This window comes from Anomaloglossus baeobatrachus, chromosome 3, assembly GCF_048569485.1.
Source record: "Anomaloglossus baeobatrachus isolate aAnoBae1 chromosome 3, aAnoBae1.hap1, whole genome shotgun sequence".
NCBI lineage: Eukaryota > Metazoa > Chordata > Amphibia > Anura > Aromobatidae > Anomaloglossus > Anomaloglossus baeobatrachus.
The window spans coordinates 182,481,654-182,496,911 of NC_134355.1; the positions used below are offsets into that span (position 1 = coordinate 182,481,654).

The 15,258-nt window shown below is 52.2% G+C and overlaps 1 protein-coding gene across 1 annotated transcript in view; it reads right to left on the bottom strand.

Annotated features, from left to right (window-relative positions):
• The window catches only part of DPY30 (dpy-30 histone methyltransferase complex regulatory subunit), a 46,338-nt gene extending 37,682 nt beyond the window's left edge, over positions 1 to 8,656 (bottom strand). The window contains exons 1-3 of the mRNA XM_075338182.1: positions 8,551 to 8,656; positions 8,409 to 8,474; positions 8,282 to 8,329 (exon numbers count right to left, since the gene is read on the bottom strand). Of these exons, the coding sequence (XP_075194297.1) occupies positions 8,282 to 8,329; positions 8,409 to 8,447 (87 nt within the window). The 5' untranslated portion in view covers positions 8,448 to 8,474; positions 8,551 to 8,656. The remainder of the gene's footprint in view (positions 1 to 8,281; positions 8,330 to 8,408; positions 8,475 to 8,550) is intronic.
• Between the last annotated feature and the right edge of the window lie 6,602 nt (positions 8,657 to 15,258).

Below are 15,258 nucleotides of genomic sequence, written 5' to 3' on the forward strand. Positions count from 1 at the left end.
CTCTCTAGACAAAGGCAAACTGGTTAAACATTTTTTGGAACTAGCATCTGCTTTCCAGTCCTTTAACCACAAGGCTCTGCGCAAAACTACCGAATTGGCGGACGCCATTGAGGTGCGACTGGTAGATTCTAGGACCGCATTGATAGCGTAAGACGCAAACGCCGACATCTGCGTGGTAAGGTGCGCCACTTGCGGCACTGCTGGATGCATGATAGCATCCACTTTTGCTAAGCCGGCTGAAATAGCCTGGAGTGCCCATACGGCTGCGAATGCCGGAGCAAACGACGCGCCGATAGCTTCATAGACAGATTTTAACCAAAGGTCCATCTGTCTGTCATTGGCATCTTTAAGTGAAGCGCCATCCTCCACTGCAACTATGGATCTAGCTGCAAGTTTGGAAATCGGGGGGTCTACCTTTGGACACTGTGTCCAGCGCTTGACCACCTCAGGGGGGAAAGGGAAACGCGTATCTTTAGATCGTTTAGAGAAACGCCTTTCTGGGTGAGCGTCGTGCTTCTGGATTGATTCTCTGAAGTCAGAGTGATCTAACAAGGCACTCAATTTACGCTTGGGATAAAGGAAACGAAACTTCTCCTGCTCCGCAGCCGCCTCTTCTGCTGAAGGGGCTGGGGGAGAAATATCCAACAGCCTATTGATGGCTGAGATAAGGTCGTTTACCATGGCATCCCCATCCGGGGTATCCAGGTTGAGAGGGGTTCCAGGAGTGGATTCCTGATCACTCTCATCAGACACATCACAGGGAGACTGATTGCGCTGAGACCCTGAGCAGTGTGAAGACGTCGAGGGTCTTTCCCAGCGAGCTCGCTTAGGGTGGCTGGGGCCATCATCTGAGTCATAATCCTCGGCCTGTGAAGCCGGGGACCCCCCTGTGGGCTGGATACATTCCAAGTAAGGGGGACCTGAGGACAGAGGCCTCGCCGTGCCCAGAGACTGAGCCCCCTGCATAGATTGCAAGGTTTCAAGGATTTTTGCCATAGACACAGACATATTATCTGCAAAAACTGCAAAGTCTGTCCCTGTCACCGGGGCAGAACTTACAAGCGTCTCAGCCTGGGTCGCTACCTCTCCTGACTCCGGCTGGCGAAGCAGCACCGGGTCGGAGCATTGCACACAATGGGGGTCATCGGAGCCTGCTGGTAGATTAGCCCCACATGCAGCACACGCAGTATACACAGCCCTTTTTGCCTTGGCCGCCTTGCGTTTTGAGGATGACATGTTGCTGCTTCCACAGAGCGATCTGGGATATGCAGCCAGAAGCGCACCTCACAGTGCAAGAAATACAATATCTATATATCTGTACACAGTACACCGATACACCGTGAGGCACTAGAGGGACCAGCACAGAAAAATCGCTTACCGCCCGCTTAAAAAAGCGGGTGTGTGGTCGCCAGATAGCCCCTAGTCCAGGTCTCCCAGAGCCTTGCGTCCTTCCTCCAGCCAGGCATGCATGTAATGGCTGCCGGCGTCTCGAGAGAGGAAGGGGGGCGGGCCCTGGGCGTTCCTGGCCAAGAGCGGGAAGCCTGCTTCCCTCTGTGCCAAGTGAGAGGGCTGGAGCATGTAAATCAGGCTCCAGCCCTCGTCGCTGCTAGCGAACAGCGTCTCTCCCCTACCCTGAATGACAGGGTGGGGGCGGGAACGAATCGGAGCTGCCGGCGTCCTAGGCCCAAAAAGCCGGGGACTAAATTTATAACCGCCGCCGCCGTAAAAGCGCGGACGGCGGATCCCCGGCGCACCACAAGTCACAGCAGCGCCGCCCGGTCCAGAGGGGGTCGGCGCTGCGTTCCCATACACAAAAAAGTCCCCCAGTAATCTGTAGGGACACTAACTCCAACGTTGCGGTCCCCGGCGCACTACAACACCCAGCCAGCCCGGAGTGTGTCTGTGCCTGCCGGGGACACAGTACCTGTATGATGCAGGGCCTGTCCCTGATCGTACTCCTGCTCCGTCTCCATCAGGTTCTAATGGGTCTGTGGATGGAGCCCGGCATCAGAGCTGAGAGGCCGGCAGGATCCCACTTCCACAGAGCCCTACCAGGGGATGTGGAAGGAAAACAGCATGTCAGGCTCCAGCCCTGTACCAGCAATAGGTACCTCAACCTTACAACACCATCCAGGGGTGAGAAGGGAGCATGCTGGGGACACTATATGTGTCCTCTTTTCTTCCATCCGAAACAGTCAGCAGCTACTGCTGACTAAAATCTGTGGAGCTATGCATGGAATGTCTGACCTCCTTCGCACACAAAGCTAAAACTGGAGAACCCGTGATACCACGGGGGGGTATAGCCAGAGGGGGAGGGGCCTTGCACTTTTAATGTAGTGCTTTGTGTGGCCTCCAGAGGGCAGTAGCTATACCCCAATCGTCTGGGTCTCCCAATAGAGCGCTGAAGAAAGACTGATACTTATGTGCTGGTCACATGCATTTGATGTGTTTCCGCCTCAAAAATGCAATAAGTGTATGTGCGTTTACCTGTGGAATTTCCACTTCTAACACAAGTCTATGAGGAAAATCTGCACATAACTTAGGGTACCCACAAGAGAAATTTAAATGCTACGGATTTGAATGAAACCACACACCGCAGGTCAGTTTATGCAGAGTTGAAAAAAAAAAAACAAAAAAAAAACCATGGCATGCAGGAAGTTTTTACAAATTCTCACTTTACTGGAACTGTAACATGCTGTGTTTTTGAAGCAGGGTAAGTACAGTCACCATAAACTCAAAGTGGGAGCCTTGGATGAATGACTAGAAGGCAGTTTTAAAACTACAGTCCCTACAGAGGCTCTTGCACACGAGTTTATAAAATTGGATGAGTAGAAAGTGAATAAAAAAAAAAAAAACAATGCTGCGATTGTCAGTTAAGTTTTTTTAGTGTTTGACCTTTGCAGTGATAGGCTATGTGCGCACAGTGCATTTTTCGCAGCGTTTTTGCGCGTTTTTGGCCTCAAAACTGCAGGACTTTGCTTCCCCAGCAAAGTCTATAAGTTTTCATTTTTGCTGTCCGCACACATTGTTTTTTTTACCTGCGTTTGTTAAAAAAAAAAAAAAAAAAATGGACATGTCAGTTCTTTCCTGCGTTTTTCGCCCATGCAATGCATTGGAAAAACGCAGCAAAACGCACCAAATCGCAGCAAAAACGCATGCGTTTTTTGACGCAGGTGCGTTTGAGTTTTAGGCCAAAAACGCACAAACGCAGCGTCAAAAAGACGCAGTGTGCGAACCTAGCCATAATCTTCTGTTTAACCCCGTAACGACCCATGACATACTGGGTACGTCATGGATCATGTGCCGGTAAGCCCCGCCCCCTGCAGGTGGCCGCGATCCGCGCACATATCAGCTGACATGTGTGCCTGCTAGCCGCGGGTGGAATCGCTTCCACCCACGGCCATTAACCCCTTACATTTCGCTGCCAAAATCTGGCAGTGATATGTATATGGGCGCCGCCATGACAGTCACTTACCCCGCCCCCACCGGAAGTCACGTGACATGATCACGTGACTTTCGGTGGTTGCTATGGTAGCACAGGGTCATGTGATGACGCCTGTAGCTAACCTCACTCACTTCCTCTCAATGCCGGAATACAGCCGCCATTGAAAGTAAAGCAGCAGATCTGCAGTTCTCAGCTCTGTAGCTGAGATGTGCAGAGCGATCGGATTGCTGATCGCTATAGCCCCCTAGGGGAACTAGTAAAATAAAAAAAACCTAAAAGTTCAAATTACCCCCCTTTCACCCCATTGAAAATTAAAGGGTTAAAAAAAAAAATACAAAATACACACATTTGGTATCGCCACGTTCAGAAATGCCAGATCCATCAAAATATAAAATCAATGAATCTGATCAGTAAACGGCGTAGCGGCAAAGAAAAATTCCAAACGCCAAAATTACGTTTTTGGTCACCGCAAATTTTGCGCAAAATGCAATAACAGGCGATCAAAACGTAGCATCTGCGCAAAAAAATGGTACCGTTAAAAACGTCAGGTCGAGACGCAAAAAATAAGCCATCACTGAGCCTTAGATCTTGAAAAATGAGAACGCTACGGGTTTTGGAAAATGGCGCAAAACGTCCACCACGTTTTTTGGACAAGCTTGTGAATTTTTAACCGCTTAGATACAAGCAAACCTATACATGTTTGGGGTCTACAAACTCGCACTGACCTGAGGCATCACATATCTCAGTTTTACCATATAGTGAACACCGTGAATAAAATATCCTAAAAACTATTGTACGATCACACTTTTTTTGCAATTTTTCCATACTTGGAATTTTTTTGCCGTTTTCCAGTAAACTATATGGTATAACTTATGGTTTCATTTAAAAGTACAACTCGTCCCGCGAAAAACAAGCCCTCATATGGCAAGATTGATGGAAAAATAAAAAAAGTTACGCCTCTCGGAAGAAGGGGAGCAAAAAACAAACGCAAAAACGGAAAGTGCCCGGGGGCTGAAGGGGTTAAGAAAGGCTTGTGCTCAAGCCGAAACAGGCCGTTACATTGTGACGCCTGCCCATGGAACTGAGCAATTTAGGCTATGTGCGCACTAGGCAGTTTTACCCGCGTATTTACCCGCGGTTTTGCTGTGGAAATTTCTTGAGAAATGTTTGAAATCTTTCTGCAGACATTTCCCAGCAAAACCTATGGGAAGGAAAAAAAAAAAAAAAAAAAAAAAAATAGCTGTGTGAAAATTTCTTGAAAATGTGCATGTCACTTTTCCGCAGGTACCTGCGGTATACCCCCGGTATTTAACTCCATTCACTGTAATGTAATCGCGAAATTCCGGGGGTATACCGCAGGTAGCAAATGATGTGCGGTATACCCCCCGGTATAGCTGCGATTTACCTGCGGTAATGCTCATCGCTGCCTGCGGTTTTGCAGGAAGTGATGTCATTATGACAGAAGAGGAAGCGGAGCAGAGTAAACACACACATCACACTCCCTGGACACCGCACAGAAGCGCTTCAGTGTGACCTTCAGGTGCCCGTGCAGTCTGTGTCCCGCTCTGGCCCCGCCGCTGCCAGCCCTGCTGTGTGTCAGTGTCTGCCCACAGTGTCAGCACTTGTCACCCTGCAGCGCAGGCAGACACTGATACACAGCAGTGCGTGAAGCCGCAGGGATGCCGAGCACTGCTGTCAGGAGGTGAGATGAGATAATTACCTGCTGTGACGATCTCCTGCCTCCTGACGTCACCGCGGTCACTGCTGTCTATGCCCGTGTCGCGAGCGGCCCAAGACTGTCACTAGCAGTGATGTCACGGGCTCTCGCGATACTGCTGACAACGCGGCGGGCATAGAAGGCAGTGACAGCGCTGATGGCAGGACTCTAGGAGATAGTCACAGCAGGTAATGATCTCATCTATCCTCCCGACAGCAGCGCTCGTCATCCCCTGCAGTGACCTGGGCTATTGATGTTAGCTCAGGTCACTGCACTGCTCTCCCAGCCAATGGGGAACCTTCTGTTCTTCACTGAATGGGACAGTGACTATGGTATGGATCGCCGTGGGACCCCCCCCCCATTGGATTACGCCGGACGTGGAATTGATTGTTCTTTTCAATAAATTGGTGAAATGTAAGTAAAGCTCTGTGGAATTAATAGCGCTATATAAATGAATAAAATTATTATAATTAATTAATTATGAAAGAGGGAATGTTTTGGGTAGTGGTTTTTCAAATAACACTTTTTTTGTTGTCTATTTTTTATTTCTTACTGACTGGGTTGGTGATGTCGGGTATCTGATAGACGCCTGACCTCACCAACCCCAGGGCTTGATGCCAGGTGACATTACACATCTGGCATCAACCCCATATATTACCTCGTTTGCCACCGCACCAGGGCAACGGGGTGAGTTCGGGCAAAGCGCCAGGATTGGCACGTCTAATGGGTGCGCCACTTCTGGGGCGGCTGCGGCCTGCTATTTTTAGGCTGGGTAGTTTCCAATAACAGTGGACCTCCCTAGTCTGAGAATACCAGACCACAGCTGTCCGCTTTACCTTGGCTGGTGATCCAATTGGGGGGGGACCCCACGTTTTTTGTTTTTAAATTATTTATTTAATGTAAAATAACAGCGTGGGGTGCCCTCTATTTTGGATTACCAGTCAAGGTAAAGCTGCCAGCTGTGGTCTGCAGCCGTCTGATTTACCCTAGCTGGCTACAAAAGATGGGGGGGGACCTCACATGGTTTTTTTTTTAAATTATTTATTTATTTTATGGCTAAATACAAGGCTAAGCACCCTTTAGTGCCACATGAAAGTCACTAAAGGGTGCCAGCTTAGAAAATGCAGGGAGGTGGGACATTATATAGGTCTTTCTCATCTATCTATTCATCTATCCCTCTATCCATTACTATTATCTATATTATTTATTGCAGTTACAGCATAAAAAAAAAAAACACAGGGACCAACCTGCGGAAAAACCGCAGCAAAATGCATGCGTTTTTCCCGCGGATTTGGTGCGGTTTTTTACCACAGGTGCGGTAATCTTCAACTCCCAGAAGTTTCTCATGCAATTTTCTTGAGAAAAATCACTTTGCTAGTGTGCACATAGCCTAAAAGATTTGACTTCAAAAGAACAAGTGGTGCAGTCTCTTAACTTAGCCATGTTCAGGTCAGGTGCTCTACAGAGGTAATTTCCATTTAAGGTAAAGAGATCTAAAGCACATTAGGCAAAATACACAGGTCTAGAGTCACCCCTCGCTCTATAGAGTTCCCCCCCCCATGCCTCTATACACAGCTCTATAGTAGAGTAATCATTCCCCTTTCTATATACGCACACACACACCCCTATAGTAGAGTGAGTAACCCCGCCCCCCCCCCTATACACAGGTCCAGAGCAGGGCAACCCCGCCCCCCCCCCCCCTATACACAGGTCCAGAGCAGGGCAACCCCGCCCCCCCCCCCCTATACACAGGTCCAGAGCAGGGCAACCCCGCCCCCCCCCCCCCCTATACACAGGTCCAGAGCAGGGCAACCCCGCCCCCCCCCCCCCTATACACAGGTCCAGAGCAGGGCAACCCCGCCCCCCCCCCCCCCCATACACAGGTCCAGAGCAGGGCAACCCCGCCCCCCCCCCCCCCATACACAGGTCCAGAGCAGGGCAACCCCGCCCCCCCCCCCCCCCCATACACAGGTCCAGAGCAGGGCAACCCCGCCCCCCCCCCCCCCATACACAGGTCCAGAGCAGGGCAACCCCGCCCCCCCCCCCCCCATACACAGGTCCAGAGCAGGGCAACCCCGCCCCCCCCCCCTATACACAGGTCCAGAGCAGGGCAACCCCGCCCCCCCCCCCCTATACACAGGTCCAGAGCAGGGCAACCCGCCCCCCCCCCCTATACACAGGTCCAGAGCAGGGCAACCCCGCCCCCCCCCCCCCCTATACACAGGTCCAGAGCAGGGCAACCCCGCCCCCCCCCCCCCCTATACACAGGTCCAGAGCAGGGCAACCCCGCCCCCCCCCCCCCCCCCCCCCTATACACAGGTCCAGAGCAGGGCAACCCCGCCCCCCCCCCCCCCTATACACAGGTCCAGAGCAGGGCAACCCCGCCCCCCCCCCTATACACAGGTCCAGAGCAGGGCAACCCCGCCCCCCCCCCCTATACACAGGTCCAGAGCAGGGCAACCCCGCCCCCCCCCCCCCCCCTATACACAGGTCCAGAGCAGGGCAACCCCGCCCCCCCCCCCCCCCCTATACACAGGTCCAGAGCAGGGCAACCCCGCCCCCCCCCCCCCCCCTATACACAGGTCCAGAGCAGGGCAACCCCGCCCCCCCCCCCTATACACAGGTCCAGAGCAGGGCAACCCCGCCCCCCCCCCCTATACACAGGTCCAGAGCAGGGCAACCCCGCCCCCCCCCCCCCTATACACAGGTCCAGAGCAGGGCAACCCCGCCCCCCCCCCTATACACAGGTCCAGAGCAGGGCAACCCCGCCCCCCCCCCCCTATACACAGGTCCAGAGCAGGGCAACCCCGCCCCCCCCCCCTATACACAGGTCCAGAGCAGGGCAACCCCGCCCCCCCCCCTATACACAGGTCCAGAGCAGGGCAACCCCGCCCCCCCCCCTATACACAGGTCCAGAGCAGGGCAACCCCGCCCCCCCCCTATACACAGGTCCAGAGCAGGGTAACCCTTCGGCAGGGGCCACAGTGTTCCAGGATAGACGTTGCTATGCACCGGTCCAGAGCAGGGCGAGCACCCCTCCTGTCTAGCTGCAGACCACCACTACACACTGCAGGGAGAGCAGACCACCAAGGACCTCATAGCAGCGGCTGGTCTGGTACCTCAACATTTTCTGTGAGACCAAATTCAGAATGGGGATTTTCCGCAACCTGTAAAATAAAAGACTAGTCAGCGTCAGGCAGGAAACCCACAGCACGGCTGATGAGCGGTAATGGTGCGGCAAAATACCTGGCTCTGTCCTCCCTCCATGCTCTGCTCGGCATCCATGCTGGGGGGGCCTCGGTACTCCGGCACCTGCACAATACAACACGGTCACAATACAATGGAGACGCGCTGACCCACAGGCGGAGCCGGGGGAACCGATAAATACCTGGTTACTAGCACTGCAGACCGCGCACCGGAAACTGCCCAGCTGGCTAGCAACACTACTAACACTTCCCTGCGCCCGCCCTCGCCGCACACTCCGCCTATGTACAAGCGACTCAGCCAATAGCTGTGGATGTCTCTCAACAGAGGACACTAACAAGATCTGTGATAGGCTGCGAGCTCTCTGGTCCTTATTACCGCATGCCCGTTCTGCGTTGATCTTCGTTGTAGACGTTGTGAGAGACAATGGGCCCCAGAACCGAGCTGCTGCTGTGGGCATTATAGACCGCTCAGTGCTGAGGTGACGAGTGAGGGGATGTATTCTACTCTCCTCACCCCACAAAACAGGCTGGAGCTGATCCTGTGCTCCTAAAGGGGCTGTGCATGTGATTCACTATGTCCTGCAGACAGTCATTTTAGGTGACTGCAGACTTGTAAATCCTCACAGCACCCACAGTGTCAGTGACAAGACCGAGTGGCAGGGCCGGGTCCAGGTTTTTGTGGGCCCCATGCACACGCACATACACATACAGGCATACGTACATATTTGAAGACAAATTCACAAACATATCTATATATATAATTGCCTTATTCTGTCTGTCTGTCTGTCTGTCTGTCTTGCTCCAAAATTGTGTCCTTACGGTGACACAAAGCTGATTGGCCGCTGGGCTCGCCATGGCCCCGCCCCCTGCACGGATTGGCTGCTCGCCCAGGCTCCGCCCGCACACGGATTGGCCGGCCGCTCGCCCAGGCTCCGCCCCCCACACGGATTGGCCTCTCGCCCCGGCACCCTGCACGCATTGGCAACTCGGCCACGCCCCGCCCCCTCACGCAATTTACGCTCGCTCTGGCCCCGCACGCATTCCCCGAACCGACATGGAGCCACGATTCCCAGGTGAGTACTGTACCCCCAGGAGCCCACATCAGCGTACGCCGCCAACCCAGCCGACACATACCCTCGCATTGCTGGGGTTACCGCCGTATGCTGGTGTGGGCTCCCGTGCGAGCGGGGGACGGGATACGCTGGTAACCATGGTAGCATAGTTACCAGCGCATCAAGGTCCTGCAGCGGCGGAACATACACACGCACACACATAACAGCACACACACACACATCAGATCACACTCACTCTCACACACACATCACATCGCATCCACACACTCACAACATCCTGGGATATCGCTTGCTTCTCGGCGGCGATACTGTGCTGTGAGCTTCCAGGACCTGCCGGAGGATCACATGGCCAGAAGCATGTGGTATCTCCGGATGTTGTGAGTGTGAGCGCGTATGTCCGATATCGTCAGTGTGTGTGTGAGTGTATGCGATCGGGTGTGTGTGAGTGTGTTCTGATGTGTGTGTGTGTGTGTGAGTGTATGTGATCGGATCTGTGAGTGTCGGCAGAGGAGCACGGCGTGCTGGGGGAGGCTGGGAGGAGAGAGGCTGATGCTGGGGAAGGCTGGGAGGGGGAGGCTGATGCTGGGGGAGGCTAGGAGGAGAGAGGCTGATGCTGGGGTAGGCTGAGGCTGGGGTAGGCTGATGCTGGGGGAGGCTGGGAGGGTGTAGGCTGATGCTGGGGTAGGCTGATGCTGGGGGAGGCTGGGAGGGTGTAGGCTGATGCTGGGGGAGGCTGAGAGGAGAGAGGCTGATGCTGGGGGAGGCTGGGAGGAGAGAGGCTGATGCTGGGGGAGGCTGGGAAGGGGGAGGCTGATGCTGGGGGAGGCTGGGAGGAGGGAGGCTGGGAGTAGAGAGGCTGATCCTGGGGAAGGCTGGGAGAGGGTGGCTGATGCTGGGGGAGGCTGGGAGGAGAGAGGCTGATGCTGGAGGAGGCTGGGAGGAGAGAGGCTGATGCTGGGGGAGGCTGGGAGGAGAGTGGCTGATGCTGGGGGAGGCGAGAGGCTGATGCTGGGGGAGGCTGGGAGGGGGAGGCTGATGCTGGGGGAGGCTGGGAGGGGGAGGCTGATGCTGGGGGAGGCTGGGAGGGGGGAGGCTGAGAGAAGAGAGGCTGATGCTGGGGGAGGCTGAGACTGGGAGGAGAGAGGCTGATGCTGGGAGGAGAGAGGCTGATGCTGGGGGCAGAGAGGCTGATGCTGGTGCAGCATGGGGGATGGAGCACGATGGGGGGTGCGCAGCATGGAGGATGGAGCACGATGGGGAGTGCGCAGCATGGGGGATGGAGCACGTTTGGGAGTGCGCAGCATGGCGGATGGAGCACGTTTGCGAGTGCGCAGCATGGCGGATGGAGCACGTTTGGGAGTGCGTAGCATGGCGGATGGAGCACGTTTGGGAGTGCGCAGCTTGGCGGATGGAGCACGATGGGGTGTGCGCAGCATGGGGGATGGAGCACGATGGGAGGTGCACACCTCCCCCCAACACACACACACAACACACCACACACACTGGGAACCACAAACACCGCCCTACACAGACACCCACACACACATACAACGCTGCACACACACAACACCCTACACACAAACACCGCGGCATACATAAATATACGCACATACCGCGCAACACACACACATTGCACAAAACATACCTCCCCCCAAAACACACCACACCCACACAAACCGCGCAACACACACACACACAACGCTACAGACACACAGCGCTCCACAAACAACGCAACACACGCAACACACATACAACACCGCTCTCACCCCCCGCCACACCCAGACAACACCCAGAACATGTACAGCGCCCTACACAAACACTTGGTAACTTACAGACAATAATATCTAATATATATATATATATATATATATATAAACAAAAATCATACATTAACTACACAATACGTAAACTCTAGAATACCCGATGCGTAGAATCGGACCACCTTCAAGTACAGTATATAATTGCCTTTGTCTGTCTTGCTCCACAATGACACCATTACAGTGACAACCGTCGCCACAGCGCGTGAGCTAAAGAGCCTGCGACCAACGGTTCAGCTAAGGTTCCCTGCACACGTAACCAGGGTACACATCGGGTTACTAAGAAAAGCGCATTGCTTAGTTACCCGATATTTACCCTGGCTATGTGTGCAAGGAGCCAGCACTAAGCGGTATACTCTGGTAGCAAAGGTAAATATTGGGTAACCAAGCAAAGCGCTTTGCTTAGTTACCCAATACTTACCCTGGTTACGTGTGCAGGGAGCCTCACTGAACAGCCTGAACTACGGGCCAACAGGTCGACGCCCGACACTTCCCAGCTCGGCCCCCCCCGCACTCCACATGTATACACAGAACACATACACACACACACACACACTCATCTGTCCCCAGCCATGCAGTCCCTGGCACTGACGTCCTCAGCGCCATGGCCCCGCTCGACTCCACCCACCCCGCACTCCGCCTCCCGCACACATTAGGCTGCTTTCACACTTGCGTTGTGAGGCATCCATCACAGTGCGTTGTGTGACGCACGTGACGGATGCGTTGCAAATAGTGTGCTAATAAAGTAACGGATTCCTGTATAAAAACGTTTTGCGTTTTTATTTTTGTTTTTAATGTTTTGCCGGGAAAAGGAGATTTGCGGTCGGGAGGAGAGAGAAGTAACCGCAAATCCCCTGAGTGACTGCAGTGAGCCGCGCGATTAGCTGTGTCGTCACTCAGGTGACCCGCGGCCACAGCTGAAGTCCTCCACCCAAGAGCTATGTCCGCAGGTAAACTGAATGAGGGCACAGCCGATCGCGCGGCTCACTTCAGTTGCTGCGTGGAGTTGATAGAGAGCGGTCGTGTTCTACCGCCGCTCCTGTCAGCTTCATGTAGCAGAGCTGAAAGCGTCGTAGGACCTCTGTGGATTACGTCGGACCTGGAGGGGTATTTGGGGGTTTAATAAAGTGGTGAAAGAAGGTTTTTTTGTCTTTTTTTCCAAATAAAGGATTTTTTCGGGTGTATGTGTTTATTTTCTTTAATTTACAGGTTAATCATGGAAGGTATCTCGGGGAGACGCCTCCCATGATTAACCTAGGACTTAGTGGCAGCTATCAGCTGCTGGCATTAACTTCTTATTACCTCGATTGCCACTGCACCAGGGCAATTCGGGATGAGCCGGGTAGAGTCCCGGGACTGTCGCATCTAATGGATGCGACAATTCTGCGCAGCTGCTGGCTGATATTGTTAGGCTGGGGGCTCCCCATAACGTGGGGCTCCCCTTCCTGAGAATACCAGCTTTCAGCCGTGTGGCTTTATCTTGGCTGGTATCAAAACTGGGTGGGACCGCACGTGGATTTTTTTTTTAAATTATTTATTTATTTTACTGCACTATATAGACCCGCACACCAGCGGCTGTGATTGGTTGCAGTGAGACAGCTGTCACTCAGCGTGGGGGCAGGTCTGACTGCAACCAATCATAGACGCCGGTGGGCGGGGGAAGCAGAGAATACGAGATTGAATAATGAGTTGCCGGCATTTTCAAAAGAGGAAAAGCCGCTGGAGCTTTGTGACAACTATGCAGCGTTGCGCCCGTGATCGGTGAGTATGAGACAGGGGGGGAGAGAAACCAGGAGTGATTTTAAATGATTCAGATCGTTCTGCTGGACATGCTGAGCATGCTCAGTAGAACGTGACAGAATTTGTCAGCGGATTCCGCCGCTTCGCGCATAGCGGCGGAATCCGCTACCATATACAATCATTAGACACCTTGGCAGATTCGAACGGAATCTGTCAATGTGCGTTATTTTAACGACCCAAAAAACGCTACATGTAGCGTTCCCTCCCGACGCTGCGTCAAAATAAAGACTCAACGTTGTCCAGCGGATGCAACGCAGACACTTGCGTTACAGTACGTCGTCAATACAAGTCTATGGAGAATAGCGCAGTGCGTTAACGGACTGCGCTATTCTCCATAGTGGTGGATTGCGCTGAACACAAGTGTGAAAGCGCCCTTACCCCGCAGGAAGGGGGCATATGTCAGGATGGTGGCTGCACCACGATGGGGGCACATACCAGCATTGGGCCACATCACAGCATCAGCATATTTTTACTTAACTTTACACTGTTCAAGGCCTTCTTTCATTACAAGCCATGGACATCATTAAACATTAGACTCACCTATTAAAACTGTTCCTTCTGTTGTTTGTCATTTTAAAACCAATAAACAATTATAAGAATACTAAATTAAACCTAACCCATCCAGTCCCTTCATTACCTTATTATTCAGTCTGCTAACCTACATGCACATTCTAGACTACCCGATACGTTAGAATGGGGCTACCTTCTAGTAAACATACATAAATGTGAACAGTCATATACAATGACATACATACCGTGTTTTCCCGAAAATAAGACACTGTCTTAAATTATTTCTTTTTCCAAAATATGCGCTAGGGTTTATTTTTTAAACAAAGGAAGGAATATACCAAAATAGGGATCACCAAAAACAAATATTAAATAGGTACAAAAAATCTTTATTAGAGAGGACAAAGACCGCACTACCAAACACACTGGTAATGTGGGACACATATGAATTGTACATTAAAAACAGTTAAAAAGCCAAATAGGCATTCATTTCAAAGTCAGAACCCCTAGTGAAAAAATAATGGCAAATAATATGCTCAAAAAGCCTCTCAAAGGTGAAACCGGTAGGTAGGGGATTGATAAAACCTAAACATTAAGTTCTGTAATAACATTGCCACCTATGGGCGGAGCAAAAACATTCTCATATAATACCGTAAGATGACAGAGATAGATGAATGACCCAGGTCTAACCGGTACGTATATAAAGGTAATGGGAGCTCAGACCAAGGTGATCAAACTGTTAGTTTAACAAATTTGTGCTAGCCCAGTACAATACAGTGTACATACACAAATTATGTCCTATGCACTCTATAAATTATGGTAGAAATGTGCAAGTGCAAATGTCAGTGTAGGTACAGTATAAAAAAGAATAATGTACGATAGACACACAATAACACTGTTCTAAAGTAGTTCCCAGGAAACACAGGTGCACCTGTGTCCAAGGAGCTAAAGGACAGATAACAATAAATTATGATAGCCACCTATAGTAAGCTGAGCCAATGGTGCTCAGGTTATCTGCTGCAAAGCAAGATAGACAGGCTAGCAAACCACGGTTAATGATAGCAATTGTGATGCATCAAAAAGTAGAGCTAGGTATAGAATCCCATAGGAACGAATTACCTAACCGGGCACAGGTAGAGTGAGGGTGGGTTCTGGCGTGATTGCCCGACGCCACGCGTATCGCCACTTAGAGAAGTGGCTTCCTCAGGGGAGAAAGAGGGGGTTTATTCTTGGGATAAGGCTTATTCCCTGGGTAAACATGGGAAGGCAGACCCCCCCCCCCCCCAGAGGAGAATCATACCAGAATTTGGACATCTGTGTTGCTCCCAGGTTCTCCTGCAATGCTCGGTGGGTGCTCCCAACGGGTGTGCTCTACAGTGGTCCTCCCCACCTTCCAACCAGCACACACACACATCAGACAGCGCACACAAACACACAAAACAACCGGTAATACTGTATTGCTTTCGGCTGGCAGGGGGACCTAGGACGCAGTGGAGCACGTGGAACACATGGAGGACCTGCGGTGGAATGCATCAATGCGTTCAATCGCAGGTTCTTGCGTTCCACTGCGTCCCAGGTCCTCGAAGCAGTATGGGTATGCAGTATGTGTGTGCACATTCCACCACAGGTCCTCCGGTTCGGGGTCGGGTGAGTATGGTTGTGGGGTCTTCCCTCTTTTGTGGGTGTATGATTT